The following is a 23,244-nucleotide window of genomic DNA, read 5'->3' as shown; positions in this document are numbered from 1 at the left end:
GAGGTAGTACGAACTGGATTAATATTATTACAAAAAGGCAATACCAATCACAACTAACGGCTTAACCCTCAATGTTACCAATGATTGGAAGCAGGAGCAAAAAAGAATTGATGCACACGTAACTCACATTTGGCAGACAAGGTGGAATGAAACCACCAAAAGAGCAATAACACACAAATTTCTTCCCCTAGTAACAAAAATGTACCCAAAAGCACCAGCATGGATATACCCGGGCCTCAACACTATCTACTTATTAACAGGCCACAGCCCGTTCAGAGATAAACTAAACACAATGGGCATAATAGAAGACAGGAATTGTCCATGTGGAGAACCAGAGACTTGGAGTCACGTCGTGCATGACTGCGACAACTATGAAGATATAAGAGCAAGTCTTATTGTAAGAATTCAGTATAACCCAATCCACCAAGAAGTCCCCACTATTGGACACTCAGGAAGAGTACACAGCACTAACTAACTTCGCAATACAATTATTCACAAGAAGGAAAACAATTATCGCAATGCAACCTGATCCTCGGGAGGATAATAACACCCAATAGATATATCACAAAGCAAATGTCATGGACGAAGTAAAAATAAAGGAAAGACACAGAAGAGTCAAAGCAAGAGCAAACGAATAAAATCTCAGCATAAAGAAATATACACGCCATTTGAAACTCAAGAGACCTGGGCTACTCCTCCTGGGAAAGACCAAAGCAAGAATCCTGCGGCCAGCCATCTCTGACTTGATACAAACGCGCCACAACGAAGTTACTGAAAATGATGAAAACTGGAATGACATCAGAACTAGAGCGCAATCTGGCTATCAAATCTCGCACCTGCGACATTTCTTTGAAACCCTAATCCCTGGTGGGGGAGAGACATACGCTCCCTTCCCCCTTGCCAACCCTATTTATTTCCCTCTGGTGAGGCTGGGCATGCCCCACTGAAAAACGAGGGATCACCTTCCCTATCGACCCCTCTGCTTCCTATTTCATCCCCCAGCCTTTTGCCTCCCCACCCAAATCTGTCATCTCACACAGCGATTAGCCCTACATCGAAATTCTAAGCTACACCAAAATTCTTGCCCGACCCAATTAGGCTTTATCAAAACCTTCAGCGTAAAACTCCAAACAGTGCTCCTAAAGCAAAAACCCAATTTGCAATAAAACATCCTCGCGACTATTTATTTTTCTAATTTTTATTTTATTTATTTTAGTCCTAGCTACTGAAATTCCAGGAAAGTAGGTGGCAGGGTCTGTCAGAGTACTGATTCAATCATTGATAACACCCCCCCCCCCGTGGCTGGTATTGGTAACGTCGGGCCCCTAGTGGGGCCCGGCGGCTAACAGGACGGACGAATAATGGGCACAACATACTACATAGTACATATTTCACACACTTTTAAATCTCTGGCTTGACCGATACAGAGAACGTACGCGGAGATGGGAGAAATGCCACAGGAACCGTTAGAGCCCCCACATACCAAATACCAAAAAATACCAAATATACTATTACTAACAGTGAAGGTGAAAGCACAGGATTTGACTGTCAGAGATCGTCCGGACTTCGCCGAAATTGGCCCACTTGACTTGAGTGTCGCCCGAATATCAGTTCATCAGCGTTTTAGACTCCCAGGTAGCAAGTACAGCTTGTCTGGCATATCTGAGAGAATGAATGTGACAATCTCAAGGACCAAATACGGCGTGATACGGAGTTTCTCTCCTGTTCCCTTTCGTCTGCTTCCCTACTAAAAATGTAAAAAATGAATTTTAAAATTCAGAATTTAAAATAAATAGTGATTTTGTATAAAAGATATATGGCTGGCGGTTCAGTAAAGAAAGCTTACGTATCATAGCAACAATGCTACTTTTATATATAAAAAAAAAATGCTTTCCTCTCTTGATAACTGTTTAGTGAGCAATTTAAATATTGTTTCAATGAAAAAAAAAAAAAAAAGTACAGTATCCTATTTTACTTCTGACGTTTCTAACTTGATAGGCCTAAAGAAACAGTATAAAATGAGAACAACCATTGCAACCGAAAGGTTTAATTGTGAAGGTCATAGCGTCTAAGAAAGATGAGGATGCTCATATGACCAGGAGGTTGCATAGCTCAGCTCCTTGTAGAGGTCACGGAATATTCCACTATCTTAGAGATTAAAACTTGTGCCTACAGGGCAAAGAAATTCTTATGGAATCAGGGCAATCGCTTCGACGTGATAAGATCGTGACATGATCTTATCACTGTTTATAGCATAGGGGAAGTAGTTCTAGACATTATCACTGTATGTGGTATGCTGGAAGTGGTTCTAGAAGTTTCCTCTAGCATAAAGAATACCATACAAAATAAACGTCTAAAGAATCACTTTTAATTCTGATTTAAGCCTGATTTAATGCTCAAAATATTCAAATCAGCACAGCACAAAATGTGTTTATAAAATTAATGGAAAGCTGCACGACATTAGAAATTCCATTATATAATATATATATTACCTTTCTCTTTGGGTAATTATATATTAATATATATAAATATATATTATTATTCTCTTTGCATAATTTGTTTACATTTATCTTATAAATATTTTAAAAAAAATAAACTATTTATTTGTTTGTTTAATCCACCGAGGTGGCGTGATTTCAAAATTTCCCTTTCTTACAGGATGTAATCTTAGTTAGCGGTTGTTCGCATGCACTGGATTTGTGTATTTCCGTGTTGGCTAATCCTGGACAGAACATTCTTATTCCCAGACCTGGTTTTCCTTTATATCGGACTTTAGCAGAAGGACTGGGTATAGAGACCAAATATTATAACCTCTTGGTAAGTTGATAATGTATGGATCGTTTCATAACTCGTAGATGGTGTATGACATAAATGAATACTAATTAGATCTCTAGTATATATTGCTTGTGGTTAAGATCACTAGATGGCAATGACCAAAATCGGGACAAAATGAATTTTAAAACCTAAAATCCGAGGTGGGGGGACAATGGGAAATTTGCTATATTTGATAATACGTGCTCTAAAAATGAAACCGAAATATTTATAAAAGAAAAAATATAGTGTAATATACCGTAAAATAATTACATTAATATATCTGAATTAAACACTTTATAAACTAAATCAGGCTTTATTCAATAGCATGTTAGAGCTTTTTTTTTTTTTTTTTTTCACCCTAATCATATTTTGATCAATGAAAATCGTTTCACGTTAAATTTACTTAATGTAAGATGCTAACTAAGAAACAATATTGACGTCTTTATTCATATGAAGAGTTTCTAGGATAAGTGACCTTGCTTACAGGGGCCAGTCCTTAGGAGAGGGGACCCCTGATTTAAACGAGCTCCAAATCCAAAAAAAAAAAAAAAAACTCGTCTAGTGGGGGGGAGTCATCATAGGAAGGAAAACTAATTTTCCCTCTTCTTGATGTCCTCAGCATTTATCCTTCTACCCAGGCTTCCAAAGTCTATGGCTGGCCCCACTTGCAATGCAAAGTCTCCATCACTGTGACTAGCGTCCGTTCATCAATTACCATTTACATTTATAAATTTCGGAACTGCCGATTTATAAATACTGTATATGTAAATTCAACATTTTTAATTTTATAAATCCACGCTATGATTGAGCGAATGCTTGGTGAAATGAAAGAAATGGATGGACTTCTAATATGTTGGAAGCAGAATTAATGGTGAAACACAATTTTGGTTTTACGCGTACTCAGAGGAAATATGTCGACACGCCTGATGAGAAGAAAATATCTCAAAAAATTAGATTAAAGAACAAACATACATATAATAAACAACAGAAATAAGCAATAGGTCCAGTTTTATTACAGTTTTACTACCAATCGTTTTTGTTATAATTGTTTGTTTTTCTTGAATATTTGTTAATTTTGATTATAATATATATAGAATAAATAATATTTTTATAAAAGTATCAATGAAATTACTGATTTTTTCATTAGTGTGGTTTTTCTGACTGGAGAAATTTTTAAAGTCCTCTTCATTCGAAGTTGTAGTCATCGATCTGAGGCAGAGGGAGGATGCTGATGTGAGACGCATGTATAACACGATGGAAGTGATATCAAATACTTTGTCATCACTTCCTTCTGGCAAGTGTTCCATTCATCTTCCTCGTTTATTCATTCAACTGCCGTTTTCTGGAACAACCTTCATACGTATTTCCTGAAAATTAGTCTACAGAAGTTCAAGTCCAGTGTCAACAAATATCTTCTTTCGTCTTCTCAGCCTCCAACCCAAGCACGGTACTAAGTACTATAGGTTCTAATACCTCTCGTGATTGGGGTTTTCATTAAAAAAAAAAAAAAGTCTTCCATACTTCTGGGGTATATCCCAATTTCGAGATTTGAAAATATGGCAACCATAGACAGAGCTAATGCCGAATAAACATTTCTTATAATACTGCTAGTCCAGAAACCACTGGATTGTGAATTCATTCCATGGATATTTTTTACGTATTGTTGATGTGAGGAAAGATATACTGATTACCTTTGAGTAACTAGAGAAAGGTGTTTTGCATCAAAATTATTTTGGCCATTCCAGACAGCTCATCTTTCAAATCAACCATGAATGCATAGTTTCTACTAGTCTATAAATATTTATATCCTTCACTTAATTAAAAAAAAAGAAAAAAAAGACCTTTGCTATAGCAATAAATAAATCTCAAGGGCAGATAAATTAAGCCTAAGTTTAAAAAACGATCCATTAGGTTCATTAAATCTATCAGGTCATTCCAATGTTGCTGAAACTAAGCCCTTTTATCTTGAAGAAGTGGAAATAATCATGCAACTGAGAAATTTCAAAAAGGTGCTTTTTTTAAGAAATTAAATCGATAAAATCATAATCAAAAATAGATAATTTTTTCTATTTATTCTCAGGGACGGCTACATATTGTGTGGATAACTCTGTACTTTTATATTGATCCCTTAGCTATAGTCGTACCAGAAATATACTATACAGAGAAGTATTTATTGGAAACAAATTTCTAAGTTAATTACAGCTGTGTTTTCATTGCTAGTCTCTCAGTGGCTAACCATGAGGGTGCATTAGTACACGAGCTTTGAGTGACCGGGGTTCAAGCCCGTGACTGCTAAATGCTCGGCTGTTGCTTGTATTCTCTCTATTATGAACTCCTCTGACTGTGTGGTCGTCCCGGAGTATAAACAGAAAATTGATTTTATTTATTTTTATTTTAAACACTTGCGTAGTAAGAAGTAAACGCTATGAAAATGGTTGCTTCTTTTTCTAAAGATCCCCATAACTAATAATATATCATAGTCTCCATCAGACAAAAAAAAAAAAAAAAATGTATCCACCTCATCTGTGCAGCCCTTCTTAATAATTTGTCTACTGCTTCTTTAGATTGATTCAAAATACGAGTATCCACTTCCAAAACACCAGATGGAAGTTGGTTCCAACAGTTCCATTAGTTCTAGCTGAAAGCAGATTTTCGTACATCTATCATGCAACCATCCTTTTTCAATTTAAGTTTATGTCCCTTTATTTGTGTTGTCAGGATGGTTTCAGGATAGATGTGTGGAAATTTTCTTTCAGCCAGTTGGTTGATTGTCGTAACCAAACTTCTATCTGGTGCGGTGAAAGTGGAAGTTTGAATAAATTTAAGAAAAAAATAAACAAATTATTAGAGGGAACGAGGAGGTGATGTGGAAAGTGTTTTTATTTTATGTTTTTTAGTGATTTCTATATAAGCTTGCTTTCTTGCATCATTTGTCACTATTGATGTTAATAATTAGTGTTAGTTAATGTCAAACAGCTGTCATGGTCGTTTTTGATACGGGTAGTCTTGGTCGCCATAATATTCTCACCTCAGTTTCCTTGATTATTTTTGATGGGGACAATTTTTGAAACAGAAGTTTTACAGAAATTATCGACAAATTATTGAAGACCAGAAAACTGAAAAAATAAGGCAGGTTAGTCAAACAAATTCATCTATCGATTCTGTAAGAAATGCGTACATTGGCCGATAGGTGTCAACAGCGATTTGACCATCTGTTAGTTAACAGTCGATATGTTGTGATCTTCCACTGTTATCAAGTGGATTTAAGCCTATTAACGGGAACTGCGACAGAACCAAATTTTTGATAGAACCAAAGCTAGTTGATTGCTAGAACAAACTTCCATCTGTCGTTGTGGAAGTCGATAGCTTAAATAAATTCAAGGAGGAATTTAATTCCTCCTTGAATTTCATCAAGGAAAATCTTAATACCGGTATTTCGGTATTTTTAATTTATGAAACCGGGATACCGGTATTAATACTGGTATTCCAAAAACAAACGTTTTTCTCAATAAATTTTTATGACAGTTAGGTGCAATAAAGTAAGGAAAAAACAAGTAATTACTTGAATTCAAGTTTTAAATAAACATTTATTGCAATAATAAATATTCTGAAAAAAATCATTAAAAATACAGTTATTCTAAAAACAAAAAATACATATGTTACTGCAAAGTTTAGTTATGTTTAAGCATCCACACTACCTGTCCGAATAAAGTGAGCTCTTAAGAAACATAAGCAATCAATAGTATGATCGTTTAAAATGGATCTAATTTTGGTACATATTTGATTGGATTATTTAATTCTGGTATTGAGATAATCGTAAACGATCTCAGTCCATATTTTCTAGTCTTTGAACTTTTTTTTAGCAAAAATAGGTAAAACTATTTCATTAATTTCCGACTCAAGTTCATCTTTTAAAATCTCATTGGAGTCAGGCAATTTCTTATTTTGGAAAGAATTTGCGGAACACTGATGTTCTGTTCCACGTTGGTCTTCCATGGTTGAATTATGTTCATAATTTTCTGAATGAGAAAGACGTTTTATTCAGCGAGGTATGATCGCTTAAAATGGATCTAATTTTGGTACATATTTGATTGGTGGCAGAAAACGCCCCTTTCGGATTCTGTTCTGGTACTGAGATAATCGTAAACGATCTCAGTCCATATTTTCTAGGCTTTGAACTTTTTTTAGCAAAAATAGTTAAAAGTATTTCATTAATTTCCGACTCAAGTTCATCTTGAAAATTATAGTAAAGATACTATAATTTTCACTATAGTATCTTTACTGAGTCTAGGAGAGAGCAAAGAGTGGGGATAAAGAATAAAGAAGAGAGCAAAGTTAAGGAATTCTTCACACATATAAATGCAAAGAACAGAAGTACAAATCAGATTGGACCCTTATGTAATGGACGTGGGAGAGTATTAGATACCATAGCTGAAGTTGCAGATGAACTCAATAGTTACTTTGCATCGATATTTACATTAAAAAAAAGCCCTTTGTGTCAATGAGATATTATGGAAGTGAAGTTGAAAAAAATGTAATTAATGATGTTGAAATTTCAAATGATTATTTAATGAGAAAACTTTCGCGCCTACAGGCGAGTAAGGCTCCTGTGGTTGATGGCATATACCCTATAATCTTAAAGGAGGTGGCAAGTAGGTGCATTGAAATATTAAGGCTAGTTATGAGAGCATCACTGGATTCAGGAGAGATTCCGTTGGATTGGTGTAAATTGGAACATAAAGGCGGATCTAGGAGTGTAACGGGAAATTACCGACCGGCCAGTCTAACTTCAGTAGTAGGGAAAATCATGGAGGCAATAATCAAGGGTGGAATTCAGGATCATTTAGATGGAAATGGAATTCTGTAGGATACACAACATGGTTTTGTAAAGGGTAAATAATGTTTAACAAATCTGGTTAGCCATTTTGACAGGTCACTCGTGAGCTGGATTTAGAGAATAATTTCGACATTGTTTATTTAGATATCAGCAAAGCATTTGACTCAGTCCCACCTGAACGGTTACTTTATAAGTTGGAGCAGGCTAAAATCATAGGGAAAATCCTTAGATGGATAGCACGATGGCTTGAGGGCACAGGCAGGGGGTTGTGATAAATGATTATTCCTCAGATTGGGTTAATATAAGAAGCGAGGTTCCCCAAGGATCAGTACTGGGACCACTGTTGTTTTTGATTACCTTAAATGACATCTATGAAGGGATATAGGGTATGATGTCTAAACTTGCAGATGATGTAAAGATCAGTAGAGTAGTTAATGATCGCCGCCAAGCAGAGCTTTTTCAGAGTGACCTGGATAGACTTCCGGGATGGTCAGAAAAGTGGCAGCTATATGCTTTAATTCAGAAAAATGCAAGGTCTTACACCTGGGGAACAGCAACCTCAAATTAACTAATACACTTGGTGGAGTTGAACTAAAGTCAGTAGTGGAGGAACGGGAATTGGGAGTTAAGATACGGTCAGACATGTCCGAGAATTGTGGACAGGTTGCACGGTGTCCTATCGATGATTTATTGAACATTTGCTAGTAGAGATAAGGACGTCATAATCACACAAAGGTGATTTTATAACCTTTATGTGATTAAATTATAAACTATTTTTTTTTTAATTAAGTACCGAAAAACCGGTATTTTTGTATCAATACCGGTATTTGAATACCGGAAAAAAATGACCGGGATCTCGGTATTGTAAGCCCTATACCCAGGGTCCTGAGCTGGATATCATCATTCTTCTTTTTCTTGGAGATTCCCTTCTACTTTTCTCTCTCTCTCTCTCTCTCTCTCTCTCTCTCTCTCTCTCTCTCTCTCTCTCTCTCTCTCTCTCTCTCAGGGTAATTCAGAATATTTTCTGCTGGTGCAGCATAAGCCTCAGGCTTCCTTGCACCATATTGCTAATAATAATAATAAGACATATTTTAATTTTAAATTACTACTACTATTTATGAACCGTATTTTCTTATATTAGTTTAGGTTTTTTTTTAATTAGCATTATTGGGTTTTCTTGGCCCTCGTTGGTAGCACAGTGCATATAAGCACCGTTCACAGCGAGTGGTGAATCTTTTTTATGAACATGTTTTTTCGCAATGTGGCTGAGTTAGTCGGTCTCAGGCAAGTATTGCATTTTTTTTACCTGGAAACTCGAGTTTTTTGTCCAGCAAACAGGCAGATTGACCACAGATTACAGGCAGTTTACAGGCATAATATATATACCGCACAGTATGGTCTAAGTCGGTGATGTGTCTAAATCCAATAACAACAACGTCTTTTCTTAATAATTACACATTATTCTCGTTTGGCCTTTTTTGCCATTACATATGAATCTTTTTTTTTTTTTTTTTTTTTTTTTTAATATTACTTGTTATTTATTAGAATTACTGATGTTGGCTCTGTATATTGCTGTTTGTAATGGTGGTCAGTAAATTACATTATATCATGTGGAGGTTTGCTGCTATTCTGCCGTGAACACTGTCCAACGTATTTTTGAAAATGATACTTTAAAACATTTTCTTCTCTTTTCAGCCTGACTGGAATTGGGAGATAGACCTTGACGATCTAGAATCCCAGATTGATAGTCAAACAGCTGCCATTGTAATCAATAACCCTTCAAATCCTTGTGGTTCAGTTTTCTCAAGACGGCACCTAAAGAATATCTTGTCAGTTGCAGCAAGAAATTTCATTCCGATCATTGCAGATGAGATTTACGATTACTTTGTAAGTATGTATTTTAGTGTACCTAGTTTCTTTTGTGAGATATATGGCGCAAGGTAAAGGTATTACAGCATATAACTGGGGTATGGAGCAATATGGCCTTAGTTGCTAATGCCTCTAAAAACCAAATAACAATAACAACAATAACTAGGGTTATTCGGAAAGTAATACCGACATTGTAGCTGTACATCTGTACATTGTATGTACCTACCTCTTACGATGACATCGCCAACTGTAGGTGATGTTTATGTAACAGTCATCAAACATGCTGCCTCCGTCCATCAGAAACAGTGTGCTGGTATTGAGTTCCTGGGGTGTGAGGAGACTATTGGCAAAATCCATAAGCGGCTACAAGAGGTTTATGGGGACAATTCTATGCTATCAACCAAAACATGGTCGTCTAATCCAACCGATTACATCTACAGACGATGAACAGGCCGATCTCAGCCACTACCTCGCGCCTTCGTGGGTAGCACAGTTGGTAGGATCACCGTCCTCTCCACACTGGGTGGAAAAGACCGCAGAACACACACACACACAGACAGTATACACGGAGCAACATGGCCTTAGTTGCCGATGCTCTAAAATTCAATAACAACAACAGCTATTACCCCACTTGGCATTCTGGAATGTTCCCCTTCTGATAAGCATTCATGAATGCAACCATGTTTGATGACTGATACAGCAACATACCTGTGAGAAGACGATGCCAATAATACAATAAAAGATAACCTGCTTTTTCATGCTGCAAAATAAATATAGTTTTGTAAAAAAATTATCAGCATTATTTTTAATGTGACCATATCTTTGTTTTGCAGACTGTTAGTAGAGACGCAGTCATAAGCTCATTAGTTTTCGGTATCTTTGCTGGTAGGGAATTTCTGGAATGGTATCCATTAGCAAATAATAAAACTTACAGTCTATTTATTATATTTCCGCATAAGATGCATTTACGTTAGAAATAAATGTTCTTTATAGTTACCCATACAAAAATAATTGTTAAAGAGAAGGTGGATAACTAGAAACAACTTTTGTCATTCTTTATGCAGGTATTTCCTCAAGAGGAATTCTACCCGATTGCTTCCCTGTCAAAACAAGTTCCTGTACTTTCATGTGGAGGCCTGACAAAAAGGTGTGTACTCACTTATGCTTCTGTTCTACAATAATAATCCATTTATTAATACTCCATTGCAATGGGAAGTGCCATTCTTTTTAATAACAATACATATTATGCGCTATTTTATATTAATCAGCTTTCTGATATTAAATAAAAACGGCATTGAACTCGAGCTTTACTGAGAATCATTACTTTTTTAAAATTTTTTATTGTTTCTAACCTTCTATCTTTATGATTTTTTTATCATGTCTGAAATGCTTTCACATCAGTGCACATGTGTTATTACTATAAATTGCATGTTAGCCAAATGGTCCGGACAGTGGAATATGAGAGCAATTTATAAGGATAGGTAAAGTATCTTAATTAATTTTGCAAACAGTTGTTTGTTTTCACGCCAAAGTCAACTAAGGCGATGAAGCATCACTGAATTGTATCTGTAAATTGTCTGCTTTTTATGTAGTCATTATCTGTGTTGCTGGATTATAAAGTCGAGTTTCTCAGCGAAATATCATGAAATACAGTTGAAGCTGACCAGGTGATATGCATCTGTTATTGAGCGAATGCAGTGAAATGTTATTGCGGTTGCCAGGTATTATTACAAAAACATCCAAATCGTCGTCGTCAACTTGATGGACTTACAGTTCTTTTCGTCAACTTGATGGACTTACAGTTCTTTCCATCAATTGAGGATTACGTGAAATTGGTCAATTTGCCTCTGTCATGTGTATGTTGCCCACAATAAGCTATACACAATTTTGACTTCATGGGAGCAATAATGGACACAGTTAACAATGATTCAAGTAGAAAGTCAGCCCTCGCGGGTCCCACAGTGGCTATAATAATCGCCCTCCCACATCGGGTGTAAAAGGCCTGAGTTTTAATCCTGTTAATAACGTGATTTTTATTGTCTTTTTTTTCGTCAGCGTGGGTAGCACAGTGGTATCGTCACCGTCCTCCCCACACCGGGTGGAAAAGGCTCGGGTTCGAATCCTGTTGATGGCGCGAGGAACTTTAATGGGCTTTTTTCACTCCGTGGCTGAGTTAGTCGGTCTCAGGCGTAGATAGCAAGGTTTCCCCTCCCCCCCCCCCAGAAACTGGAGGTTTTTTGTCCAGCAAAACAGGCAAATTGACCACAGAACAGACATAATACACAATGCACGGCAGATGAATTTAAATATTCAGGTGGCCTAATGGTTTTTATTTATTTTATTTTATTTTTTTTTGGTCTTTTTTTATGCGGCTGAATTAGTCAGTCTCATGCGATGGTTGCATACTTTTTCTCCTGGAAACTTGGGTTCTTCATCTAGTAAACAGGAAACCTAACGAAAAATACACGCAATTAGGCATAATATACTGATGCCTCACAGCGTAAGTTGCTTTGCTGCTTAACACATACCCAACACAGTGTGTAGAAACACATGCAGAATATAATGGTTTTTGTGTGCAGGATCTTATAGGAACAAGAAATGCGTCCCTCTCTTATTCAGAGTCCATGCACTTCTTCAAGACTTTATGAACAAGTTGTTCAGTACAAGTGTATAGAACACTATGTTCCTTACTAAGTTCTGTGACGAATGAGGCCTGCTGTACAAGATATGTGCCTTCACCCATTTCAAAATATGCGGCCGAAACACAAGAAACTGCTACACACATCAGATACACACTAGGGTTGAGCCCGTCATACAGCAAAAAGTGGCCATGCTACAGGGCGATTTAAAATTCACACAACCCAAAATGAAGGAACTGCACCATCACATTTTTGTTCTTTTAAAAATTTTAAAAAGAATTCTTACAATTACAACAAGCATAAAGTGAGAATTCAGAGAACTAGCGAAGCACAACAGGGATATAAATGCTTCCATAATGGCTATGCAAGTGTCAATGATAATCTGGGAAGTGATCGCCTCTCAACTTCAACATGATATAAACACTGGGTTTTACTGTTTTTGGGGATCACACTCAGAATAAGGCCAGAGAAGTGGGCCTAACTGGACTAACTTTTGCTACATGGCAATATTTGTGTATTAATCGCCAAAGCAACACTAAGGTTAAGAGACATCAGTACATTGTGTCTATAAGAGCACATATCCTTCAGTCAGTTTGTCTGTTTGCTGGATGAAAATCCGTGTTTTTGTAGTAAAACCATACAACTTCCTCTGACACTAACCCGGCAATATTATTACAAGAAGCCAATAAGTTAATTTTGCCGAGGAGTCGAATTCATGCCTTTTCTACATTATGTGAAACAATGGCGATTATAATCACTTTGCTAACTGATAGGCTACATGACAACTCACCTCACAAATGCACATCTGTTGAAAGAGTTTCACACTATACAGCATTAGCGATACACCTAGCTCATCAGATTCAGCACTGCAATTTTTTCCATTTTCCTTTCTCCCTTTGCTGGATGAAAATCAGTGTTTTGGTAATAAAACCACGCAACTTCCTCCGAGACTAACCCATCATTATTAGAAGCCAATAAAAGTTTCTTCTGCCAAGGAGTCGAACTAATGCCTTTTCTAAATGGTGTGAAACAATTGTAATTATAATCACTTTGCTAACTGATAGGCTACATGACAACTCACCTCACAAAAGTATATTTGTTGAAAGAGTTCCTCACTATATAGCATAGTGAAATACCTAGCTCATCAGATCGAGCAGTGTAATTTTTTCCATTTTCCTTTCTCCCAAGGTGAAAAAAGTACTAAACAGTAGTGTAGTGTATTGGAAAGTTTCCAGTACCTTTACCATTTGGCAAAAATATGTTGCTTGTAAGAGAAGTACACTGAAAGGAGAGAATTGATGGGATACCTAGTGCTGGGCAATGCAACACTGTCACTCCTCTCGCTAGTGGACGAACCCACCGCTTGGCAAGTATACAGGGTGTCTCAAAAATACACGGCATAACTTCAGGAATGAGTTCCCCATATGTAGACAATAAAAATATTTTATATCAACATAGTTCCGGAAATGCTTGATTTCCGAGTTTTGAAGGTCTGTCTATGACACTTAACTGTTCACATCACCTTATAGTAATTGTTCAAAATGTCCACCTTCTGCCTGAATACAGGCCTCACATCGACGTCTCATGGACTGGCAAAGACGATGCCAAATTCCTGGCATGTTTCATATTGTCTCACAACCTGCCACAATTCGATTGTGGAGTTTCCACATCAGCTACCGGAGTCGAATACACCAATGATTTTAAATGGCCCCACAAGAAGAAATCTAGTGAGTTTAAATCATGTGAGCGTGGAGGCCAGGCAGTTAGTCCACCTCTACCTATCTACCGACCAGGAAACCTTCGATTCAGGTAATTGCGGGCTACGTGGCTGAAATCTGTGGGAGCACCAATGATGGCATGAAGGCTTGTTGACGAATGATCAGTGGCGTGTCGTCCAAGAAATCAGGCATGTTGTTTTCCAGAAAGTTTCTATACACCTGCCCTGTGAGTTTGTTTGGAAGTACATGGGGCCCAATTAACTTATCACCAAAAACACCTGCCTGTTGAGGCTGAACTGCTGTTGGTGATGTGATGGAAGAATTGCATGTGGGTTTTCCTCAGCCCGTACATGCTGATTGTGAAAGTTTTGGATTCCGTCTCGTGTGAACTGTGTTTCATCTGTGAATATCACTAAGGCAGGAAAGTGAGGAGTTGTACCATACTGCTGCAAGAACCACTGGCAGAACATTACTCGCGCAGGATAATCTGCTGGTGACAAGGACTGTACCCGTTGCACATCTTCGTTCTGGGAACCTTTTGTGGTACAAACGACGAGCCTCCAGAGCATTGCCATCCGCCAAACCGTACGTAAAGTGCATATCCACTTGCTCCTGATTTGAGTACATGGCCAGAATGGAAAACCACCAGATTCTGTCAGTACCTTGTGATGAAGGAAATCAGCTGCGGGAGATAAGACATTCTGGTTAATAACTCGGGAACCAAGCATTTCTGGAGCTATGTTGATATAAAATATTTTTATTGTGTACATATGAGGAACTCATTCCTGAAGTTATGCCATGTATTTTTGAGACATCCTGTATAGGTACACTGCATCACTGCATTCACATACAGTAATTTGATGTCAGTATGGATAAACGTCGTGAGTAAACCGACTTTGAAAGAGGGATGATAGTGGGTGTCCAATGCATGGGTCACTCTATCATGGAGGTGGTCCAGAAATTGCACTGTCCCCATTCGACAGTATGAGGAGTGTATCGGGAATAACAGCTCATGGACAGCACTGTGGGTGGAGAAAGGTGGTGGATGAATGTGGCCGTTGACGTCTGTCTTGCATTTTTTTTAGCCAAATGGAGAACAATGGCACAAATCACTGCTGACTTCAATTGGGTTGGTGCCAGAAACATCTCCGCCAAGACTATCAGGCGATCATTAGCTGATATAGGTTATAGGAGCCGTCGACTCACCAGTCCCATTGCTAACACCACGACACAGGACTCTATTCCTCAACTGGGAAAAAGAACATCGGCACTGGACCTTGGATGAGTGGAGACGGGTCTCCTGGTCCGATGAGTCCCATTTCCAGTTATTTTGAGTGGGTGCATATCTGGCGGAAACTGCACGAAGCTATGCACCCGTCATGTCAACATGTTCAGGCAGGTGGATGGTCGGTAATGGTCTAGGGCATGTTCAACTGGCACACTTAGGGATCTCTGGTACATCTAGATGCATCTCTGAATGGTCCAGGTTATGTGTCCTTCCTTGTAGACCATCTGCATTCCTTCATGGTCATCGTGCACCCACAGGGCAGTGGACTCTTCCAGTAGGACAATGCACTTTGCCACAGAGCCGTGGTGACTAGAACATGGTTTGAAGAGAATTCCGCAGATTTTTACCACTGTGGAATGGCTCCCAGTTCACCGGGCATGAACCCTGTGGAGCATCTTCGGGATGCTGTGGAAAGGTCCATTTGATTTTTTGATCCTCTACCTAGTAATGCCATGGAATTATGGCCGGCAGTGCAGTATGCATGGATGGAAATACCTGTGGAATGCTTTTGTGAACTAGTGAACTCAAGCCTTGCCACATGACTGCTCTTATCCGGATGAAAGGTGGGCCTATCCGTTACTAGGTAGGTATTCCCATGATTTCTGTTCACTCAGTGTATATGATATGGGTATACTTTAATATATAATTTTTGATAATAGAGAGCTATTAAGTGCTCGATAATTCCTATATTCTATTATATTATGAATCAACAGGGATTACCTTTATTTTAGATATAGGAAGCTTCTTTTCCAACCAACTCTCCTAGTCCAACTCGCTAATAATTCTTGGGGAAGGCGATATCAATTTTGCAAAACATGTGGGACCTCTTCCCCACTGTCAGAACCGTAGTGTTCAGATTGTATGGTCTCAACAATGAGCGCTCAAGACTTCTGTCTTCAAACACCATACCTCTGGCAGCAAGGAAACCATTACATGGATTGGCATAAAATTAGATTTTTGAAGATCTAAACTGCTTAATAAATATGGACCGATTATTTCTTTTGGTCCTGTAGCTTGACTTTAGAGTTAAATTTCTTTTATTCTCTACATTCCTTAAGTCCGACTTAAGGAATGTAGAGAATAATCCCCCCCCATATCCAATTTTTTTAGACCCCTAAATTTAACTCTAAAGTCAAGCTACAGGTTGGAAAAGAAGCTTCCTATATCTAAAATAAAGGTAATCCCTGTTGATTCATAATTTAATGTATAATGTAGTGATTAAGCAATTCTAAAGATAATTTAAGCTTATTTTTATGAGATTTTATTGTTTCTTTATAATCTTTTTTATAGGTTCTTAGTTCCAGGATGGAGAATGGGTTGGATACTAATCCACGACAGAAATGGTATATTCCAGAAAACAGTAAGTTCTTTAAGAAATTCATGGACTAAATTTTCAAAGCTAATTTCAATCTGTATTACTGATGTACTGACTGTATTATTTATTATCCACAAAACATTTCCAGATTGTAAGTGTCACAAACATTGCTGGATTTAGGTAGTCTGGGACACAGATACACAAACATTTATAATGCCTAAAAATAACATTGCAGGGGGTCCTCAAACAAATAGTAATTATGTTGTTGGCTCCTGCGCATAGCAACTGCACCCAAGTAAATACTGCCCTGGTCATTAATTGGAGCTTTCGCAGGAACCTGTGGAAATATTCAATTACAATTCACAAGTGGATGAATTTTATGAGCACCAAAGATTGGTAAACAGAAAATGACAATGAATATGCATGTATAAAGCACAAAGGATAACACACTGGTCAAAAATGAAGTGTGGCTGGGATGTAAGTTGTTGGTCGTAGGAAATGTGGTTCTTTCACACTGGTTTTCATCTTATCTGGGAGAATCAGATAACATGAAAACCTTGTTAACCAAGTTAGGTTACACCTCAGTTTCTTCGTCCAAGCACTGGATAAATTATATGTTTAAGCTCACAGTTTATTCAATTCAGTCAGTTTAGTTTCACATGCAAGCCCATTGTCATCCAAAACTTATTTTATCTTGTTTGTGCTCTGATATTTTGCTAGTAAACATTCTTTTGATAAAAATAAAATTTTAAATCTGGCTTTAAAATGAGGCTGATTAAGATGACAACTAAAATGTTATAATATTAAAAAAATTGGTTGAAAGTATTTTAATATTGAGCCAATCTGCTAAGCATATACACTGTTCACACTGTCCAGTCAAAATATGACCTACCTTGTGTTTAAGAAATCGGCTATTCTTTCCCACCTGGTGGCATACATCTCAGTGAGAACTGGCGAATGTGACACAATGGGTTGGTGCAGGTTCATGGAATGCAATTCATATGAAGTACTTGATCAACATGGGCAAGGGATGTGATCTGACAGACTTCAAAAAAGGTATGATTGTCAAGACCATTTGAAGGGTGGCAGTATTATGGAAATTTCTAATCTTGTGGGCTGTTTGTGGAGTGCTGTAGTTTGCTCCAAGAATGGACAGAGTAGCAGTCATCGGATCAGTGGTAGGCATCTGCACCTCATCGATGGTTGTGGCGAATGTAGGCTGTCCCACTTTGTGCAAGTTGATAGACGGAAAATGGTGGAATGGCTGAACTGACCATGAACTATAATCAGGGGACAACCAGCAGTGCTTCTAAGACCATGATCCAATGAACCTTCCACTACATGGGCCTGCAGAATAGGCATCCAGTCAAGGTATCTGTGCTTACAGATTCACATCAACAATGTTAAATGCCTAAAGTTTGCATCTGAATGGCATCATTGACTGGAAGAGTTGCCTTTTTCTGCTGTGCTATATGGATAATAGATGGAAGGTATGGTGACAAGCTGCCAAGAGGAATCAGTTTGATGGTCTAGTCCGATAGAAACAGGTAGCAACAGTGTTTTGATAAGGAGGATATTCTGCACTCTGAATGCTAAAAGATACCTACCCCACTGTGGGTGATAAAGTACACTCTTTTGTGGTGTCTGTCTTCCTGGATGGCAGAGGTATGTTTCAGCATGATAACATGACCTGCCACATTGCTGGTATTGTTCGAGGGTAGTTTGCTAAACAAGAAAGCGACATCCAGATGCTACCTCAGCCGCTGAATTTTCCAGATATGAATCTCATAGAACACCTTTGGGATTACATGGATTGATAGATCCAGCATTTGGATCTTATTCCACAGATTATTGCAGATCTACAGGATGCAATCCTAGTGACATGGTACAATATACTTCCTGTAATGTTCAGAGGCCTTACAGAGTCCATGCCTCACCATGTAACAGTAGTACTGGCAGCAAGAGCAGGGCTGTAGTGGAGGGTATATGCTGTATACCCTCTGGATTTTTTTAGGTGAATAGCATATACCTTCTGGTTTTTGATTTGAAAGACTTGAAAAAACAAATATTATTAAAATATTTACCGAAAAGTAAAAAATAAATTTATTAGAATTTGATTCTTAGGCAATACTCAGTTTTATTATTTTTAATATATATGCCATATACAAGTAAGTAAATATGCTGTATATATATGCACAGTATACTCTCTTCTTTTCATAACAATCAGAGTATACCTTCTGCTAATTTTACGACTACAGCACTGAGCAAGAGGATACACCCACTATTTATTTAGTTGGTGTCATAATGTTTTGATTGGACAATGTATAGTTGGCTGTAAATATAATGCAGAAGCATGAAGTGGTTGTGCATAGTACTTCAGTCTGAAATTTCTTGAAATTAAAAATATCCTATTTTTAATTCCTGGAAATGTTTCCATTTTAACTTGTTTTGAGATAATTATTATAGCTTTCTATTTGAAAAAAAAAAAAAACAAAACAAAACTATTTGGAAATTTAATAGTTGTCACATAGTTGTTTGTGTCTGCACCAAAGAATTAGGTTATGAGGTATCATCATATTATATTGCACTGATTCCTCATTTATTTTCTTACAAAATCACTCTTATTTCTTCTCATAAATGAAGTTATACAGCACTGTACAGTGAAACATGCAAATTTTTTCATTATAATTGTTTAGATTCGTAAAGGGCTACAGTCTCTCAGTCAACGAATCATTGGAAGTAATACAATAATTCAGGGAGCACTTCCAGCAATACTCAGCAGTACGCCTCAGGCATTCTTTGAAGATTGTATTGGAATTGTACAAGTAAGAACAGATTATATTAATTCCTCCTTCATACTTAATTGTTATTTGATACTGAATATACACATTTAATGGAAATGAATTCAGCTGAAGAGTTAATATTAAACAATATTTGGATCTTGAACATTTCCCTAACTTGGTCCTTCTTGGCTAACACAGCTGCTATATTCTTGCATGCCCCACAGAAAAGACTTTTATAGGCTTTTATAAAACCATGGGCAAGTTAATGGGTCTCAGACATGGGTATGGTTTGTTGTCAGGACTCGTTTTTCATTTTTAAAAACAGGCAAACTGACTAAAGATTATGTGCACAACTATGATACAGTATATTGGCTTTGTGGCTTTGTTACTTATTCTAACCAATCCCACCTGGATGCTTTATTGAATAGTTAATGGCCTGACTATTAAACAGTGGTCATTATTTTTCATTGGTGTAGTCTCCTTGGAACTGCATACTTGTTCCGGCAATGCTTCAACAAGGTTATCCTACTCTTACATGAATGACTCAAAGAGGTCTTGACCTTTGCTTTCTTGCACCATTTGCCACTACTAATACTAATATGTTTCTATCATTGAAATAACCTCCTTTTTTGAAATTTCCAGCAAAGTGAAATTTCAGTTCAGGGAAGCAGAAAGAAGCGCAATTGGGCCAGATCCAGTGAATAGGGTGGATGTATGACAAATCCGCACTAATGTATTTTAGTCGCTGTCACTGCTATGTGAGCAAGCATTGTCTTGGTGAAACAAGACCAGCATTCCTTTTTTGTACACTTCAGTTATGAGATAGCATCTCATAACTGATGTAATAGGTAATAAGCACAGCATTCCCTTGTTATGGTTCAAATTGTTGAAACAATCCAATATTCTGAAATATCTTGCAACTACCAACAAAATGTAAGAAATAAAACTTTATTAAAATAAAGTACAGTGTAACAGAAAATTTTCAAAGAATAAAAGCTAAAACACATAGAAATAAAAGTGATAACAATGTACAGATAAATACTAAAATGAATAAGAATATACAGATAAATAATAAAAATGATAAAAAGTAGTAAAGCACTGAAAGAAATAAAAACAAAACTATATGCAAAGGTTTTCGGAGTGATATGCATCATTACCAACTTTAAATAAATAAAATAAATTTTCTGTTTATACTCTGGGACAACCACACAGTCAGAGGAGTTCACAAGGTAGAGAGAATACAAGAAACAGCACCATATTCAGCAGTCACGGGCTTGAACCTGGATCACTCAAGGCACGTGTACTTATGCACCCGTGCACCTGACCACTTGGGTACGACGGTATGGAATACCAACCATTATATTACAGAAAACTAGAAAATGTTAGATGTGCACTATCAACAAACCAATGTGGATTGTGCACAATGGCTAAGAAAGATAAAAATGGGGAGGTAAAAAAAGAAAGGGAGAGGGAGGGAGAACATCAGCAGTACACTTTGGAAACAGGCCAATGTACATTAACCATGTTATAAGTTCAGCATTGCTCATCAAATTGTAAAATAACTGCCTCCACAATAAGGTGTGTGTTGGTTCCTCAATTGCAATTATTGTTGGAATAACAGTCTGCTATTATCATTCCTTTGGAATCCCAAAATATTGCAGACATCACCTTTCAAGCCAATGGAACTGTTCTTGGCTTTCTTGAAGGCAGTGGACGAATGTTTCCATTGTTTGGACTGCCACTTTGATTTGGAATCGGTTTTGCCTTCCTTGGAGGCAATGAACTTCAATGTTTCCATTGTTTGGATCGCCACTATGATTCAAGCTGACAGTAACAATTCATGTCTCATCCACGGTTATTACAAATCTTGCCAAAATATATTCCCAATTTTCTTCATAATTCCAACTCCTTAAGAATTGAAAACAATTCTGAGGGTGACTGGCACTGGCCATGTTTTTTGATCAGGTGTCAGAATCTGCTGGACACACCTTGCAGAAACTTTTGATAAGCCCAATTCTTTTGTCATAACATTTTATACCAATTCATGAGAAGCTTATAGCCTGCACTACTTTGTGGATTAATAACTGCCCATCTGTCATTACTATATTGTGTATCAAATCAATGTTTTGTTGGAAATTAGCTACTGTTGATCACCTAATGTGAGGGTCACCTTTGATATTCCCTGAGAGTTTTTTTTTGGTCTTGGAGAAAATGGAGCCTTCCATTGAGAGGACTGGGCCATTATTTCTGAGTCATAGCTATACCCATGATTCATCAACAGTTACAATGGAAGAAATAGTGTGGATCAGCAGCACATTGACCAAGATACTGACATGAGAATTTGCCACTCTTTGTGCTCGTTGGGCAGGATGAGGCACAAATTAGGCTGAAACACATCACACTCCTAAATCTTGTATAAAATTAGCATTAGTTGAGACATATAATGCAAGAAAGCAAGCTTCTACAGCATCAGCCAAAAAAAAAAAAAAAAAAACCCTTCCCATTTCACCAATCCGGTCCCCAAATGTTTGTCTAGTTCAGCCTTAAATTAATTTAAGTTATCAACTTCCACAACAACATGGAAGTCTGTTCCGGCAATCAACTACCCTCTGGCTAAAGGCAAACTTCCGCACATCTATTCTGCAGCAGTCTTTCCTCAATTTAAACCTATGCCTGCTAAGGTTCATAATCTGAGCAAGTGGCAGAATCCCATCAGCATTGAGCCTGCTCAAACCATTCAAGGCCTTATACACCTTAATCATATCACCTCGCATGTGCCTAGCCTCCAAATGCTGCACCTTTCAGAACTTAAGCCTTTTTTGGTAAGAGCACCCCTTTGTTCCTCTCACCAATCTTGTTGCCCTTCCTTCTTTGTACTCATTCTAGCAATGCTACATCCTTCCTAAAATGAGGCCTCCAGACCTGTACACAGTACTCAAGGTGTGGCCTGACCATTTCCTTATACAAAGGGATAATTAACTCCTTACCCCTGCTAGAAAAACTCCTGTATATCATTGATAAGACACCATGAGCTACTCTTTCACACCATCTGCACTGCTCAGAAAACTTCATATCTGACTGCACAATTACCCCAGGTCCTTTTCATTCTCTACCACTGTCAGTGTAGTACCACACAGTGATACGTTTCTCTTGAGTTACTGCTACCCATATGTAGTATGTTGCATTTGTCAATGTTAAACTTCAGTTGCCACTTCTCAGCCTATCTGCCCAGCTTTTCTAGATCCTGTTGCAGTAGCATACTGTCTTTACTGTCATTAACAACCCTGCCAACTTGGACATTAAGCCTGATATACTTTCATCGATATCACTGATAAATACACAAAACAATGGGCCAAGCACTGAATCCTGGGGGACACTACTAATAACATTAGTCCATGAAGAGCAGTGTCCATTTATTACCACTTATTACAACTCTCTGTCACCTCCCACTCAACCATTTCTTTATCCAATGTAGCAACTTGCCCTTAATGCTGTACCACTCCAATTTGTACAGCAGTCTTCCATGTACAACCATATCAAAAGCTTTTCTGAAATCCAAGTATATGATATCAAAATAAATTTTTTCATCCCGTTCTTTGTGACCACATCATAGTATCCAATCAAATTTGATAGACAAAACTTCCCCTTAAACCCATTCTGTGTCTGACCTATAACTGCAGTCTTGTCTAGATGATCCTGCAGTGCTTCTTTAAGCAGAGACTCCATTATTTTCCCCAGAACAGAAGTTAAACTAGCAGGTCTATAATTATTTGTGTCACGCTTGGAACCCCCTTTGTGAATTGGGGATACATTTTTTTTTTTTTTAATGAATGTCCCAAACACGACGGGTATTAGAACCTATAGTACTTAGTACCGTGCATGGGTTGGAAGTTGAGAAGACGAAAGAAGATATTTGTTGACATTAGACTTGAACTTTTGTAGACTAATTTTCAGGAAATACATATGAAGGAAGGTTGTTCC

The 23,244-nt window shown here is 37.5% G+C and overlaps 1 protein-coding gene across 1 annotated transcript in view; it reads left to right on the top strand.

Annotated features, from left to right (window-relative positions):
* The window catches only part of LOC150089966 (tyrosine aminotransferase-like), a 142,788-nt gene that overhangs the window by 96,218 nt on the left and 23,326 nt on the right, over positions 1 to 23,244 (top strand). The window contains exons 5-9 of the mRNA XM_090368929.1: positions 2,659 to 2,817; positions 9,347 to 9,538; positions 10,585 to 10,667; positions 16,456 to 16,525; positions 19,177 to 19,305. Coding sequence (XP_090225055.1) covers positions 2,659 to 2,817; positions 9,347 to 9,538; positions 10,585 to 10,667; positions 16,456 to 16,525; positions 19,177 to 19,305 — 633 coding nt within the window. The remainder of the gene's footprint in view (positions 1 to 2,658; positions 2,818 to 9,346; positions 9,539 to 10,584; positions 10,668 to 16,455; positions 16,526 to 19,176; positions 19,306 to 23,244) is intronic.

This window comes from Mastigoproctus giganteus, chromosome 2 (genome assembly GCF_048544385.1).
Source record: "Mastigoproctus giganteus isolate SK-2022 chromosome 2, ASM4854438v1, whole genome shotgun sequence".
NCBI classification, from domain to species: Eukaryota; Metazoa; Arthropoda; class Arachnida; order Uropygi; family Thelyphonidae; genus Mastigoproctus; species Mastigoproctus giganteus.
The sequence above is the reverse complement of the archived record's forward strand: the minus strand, read 5'-3'. Positions and strand labels throughout refer to the sequence as shown.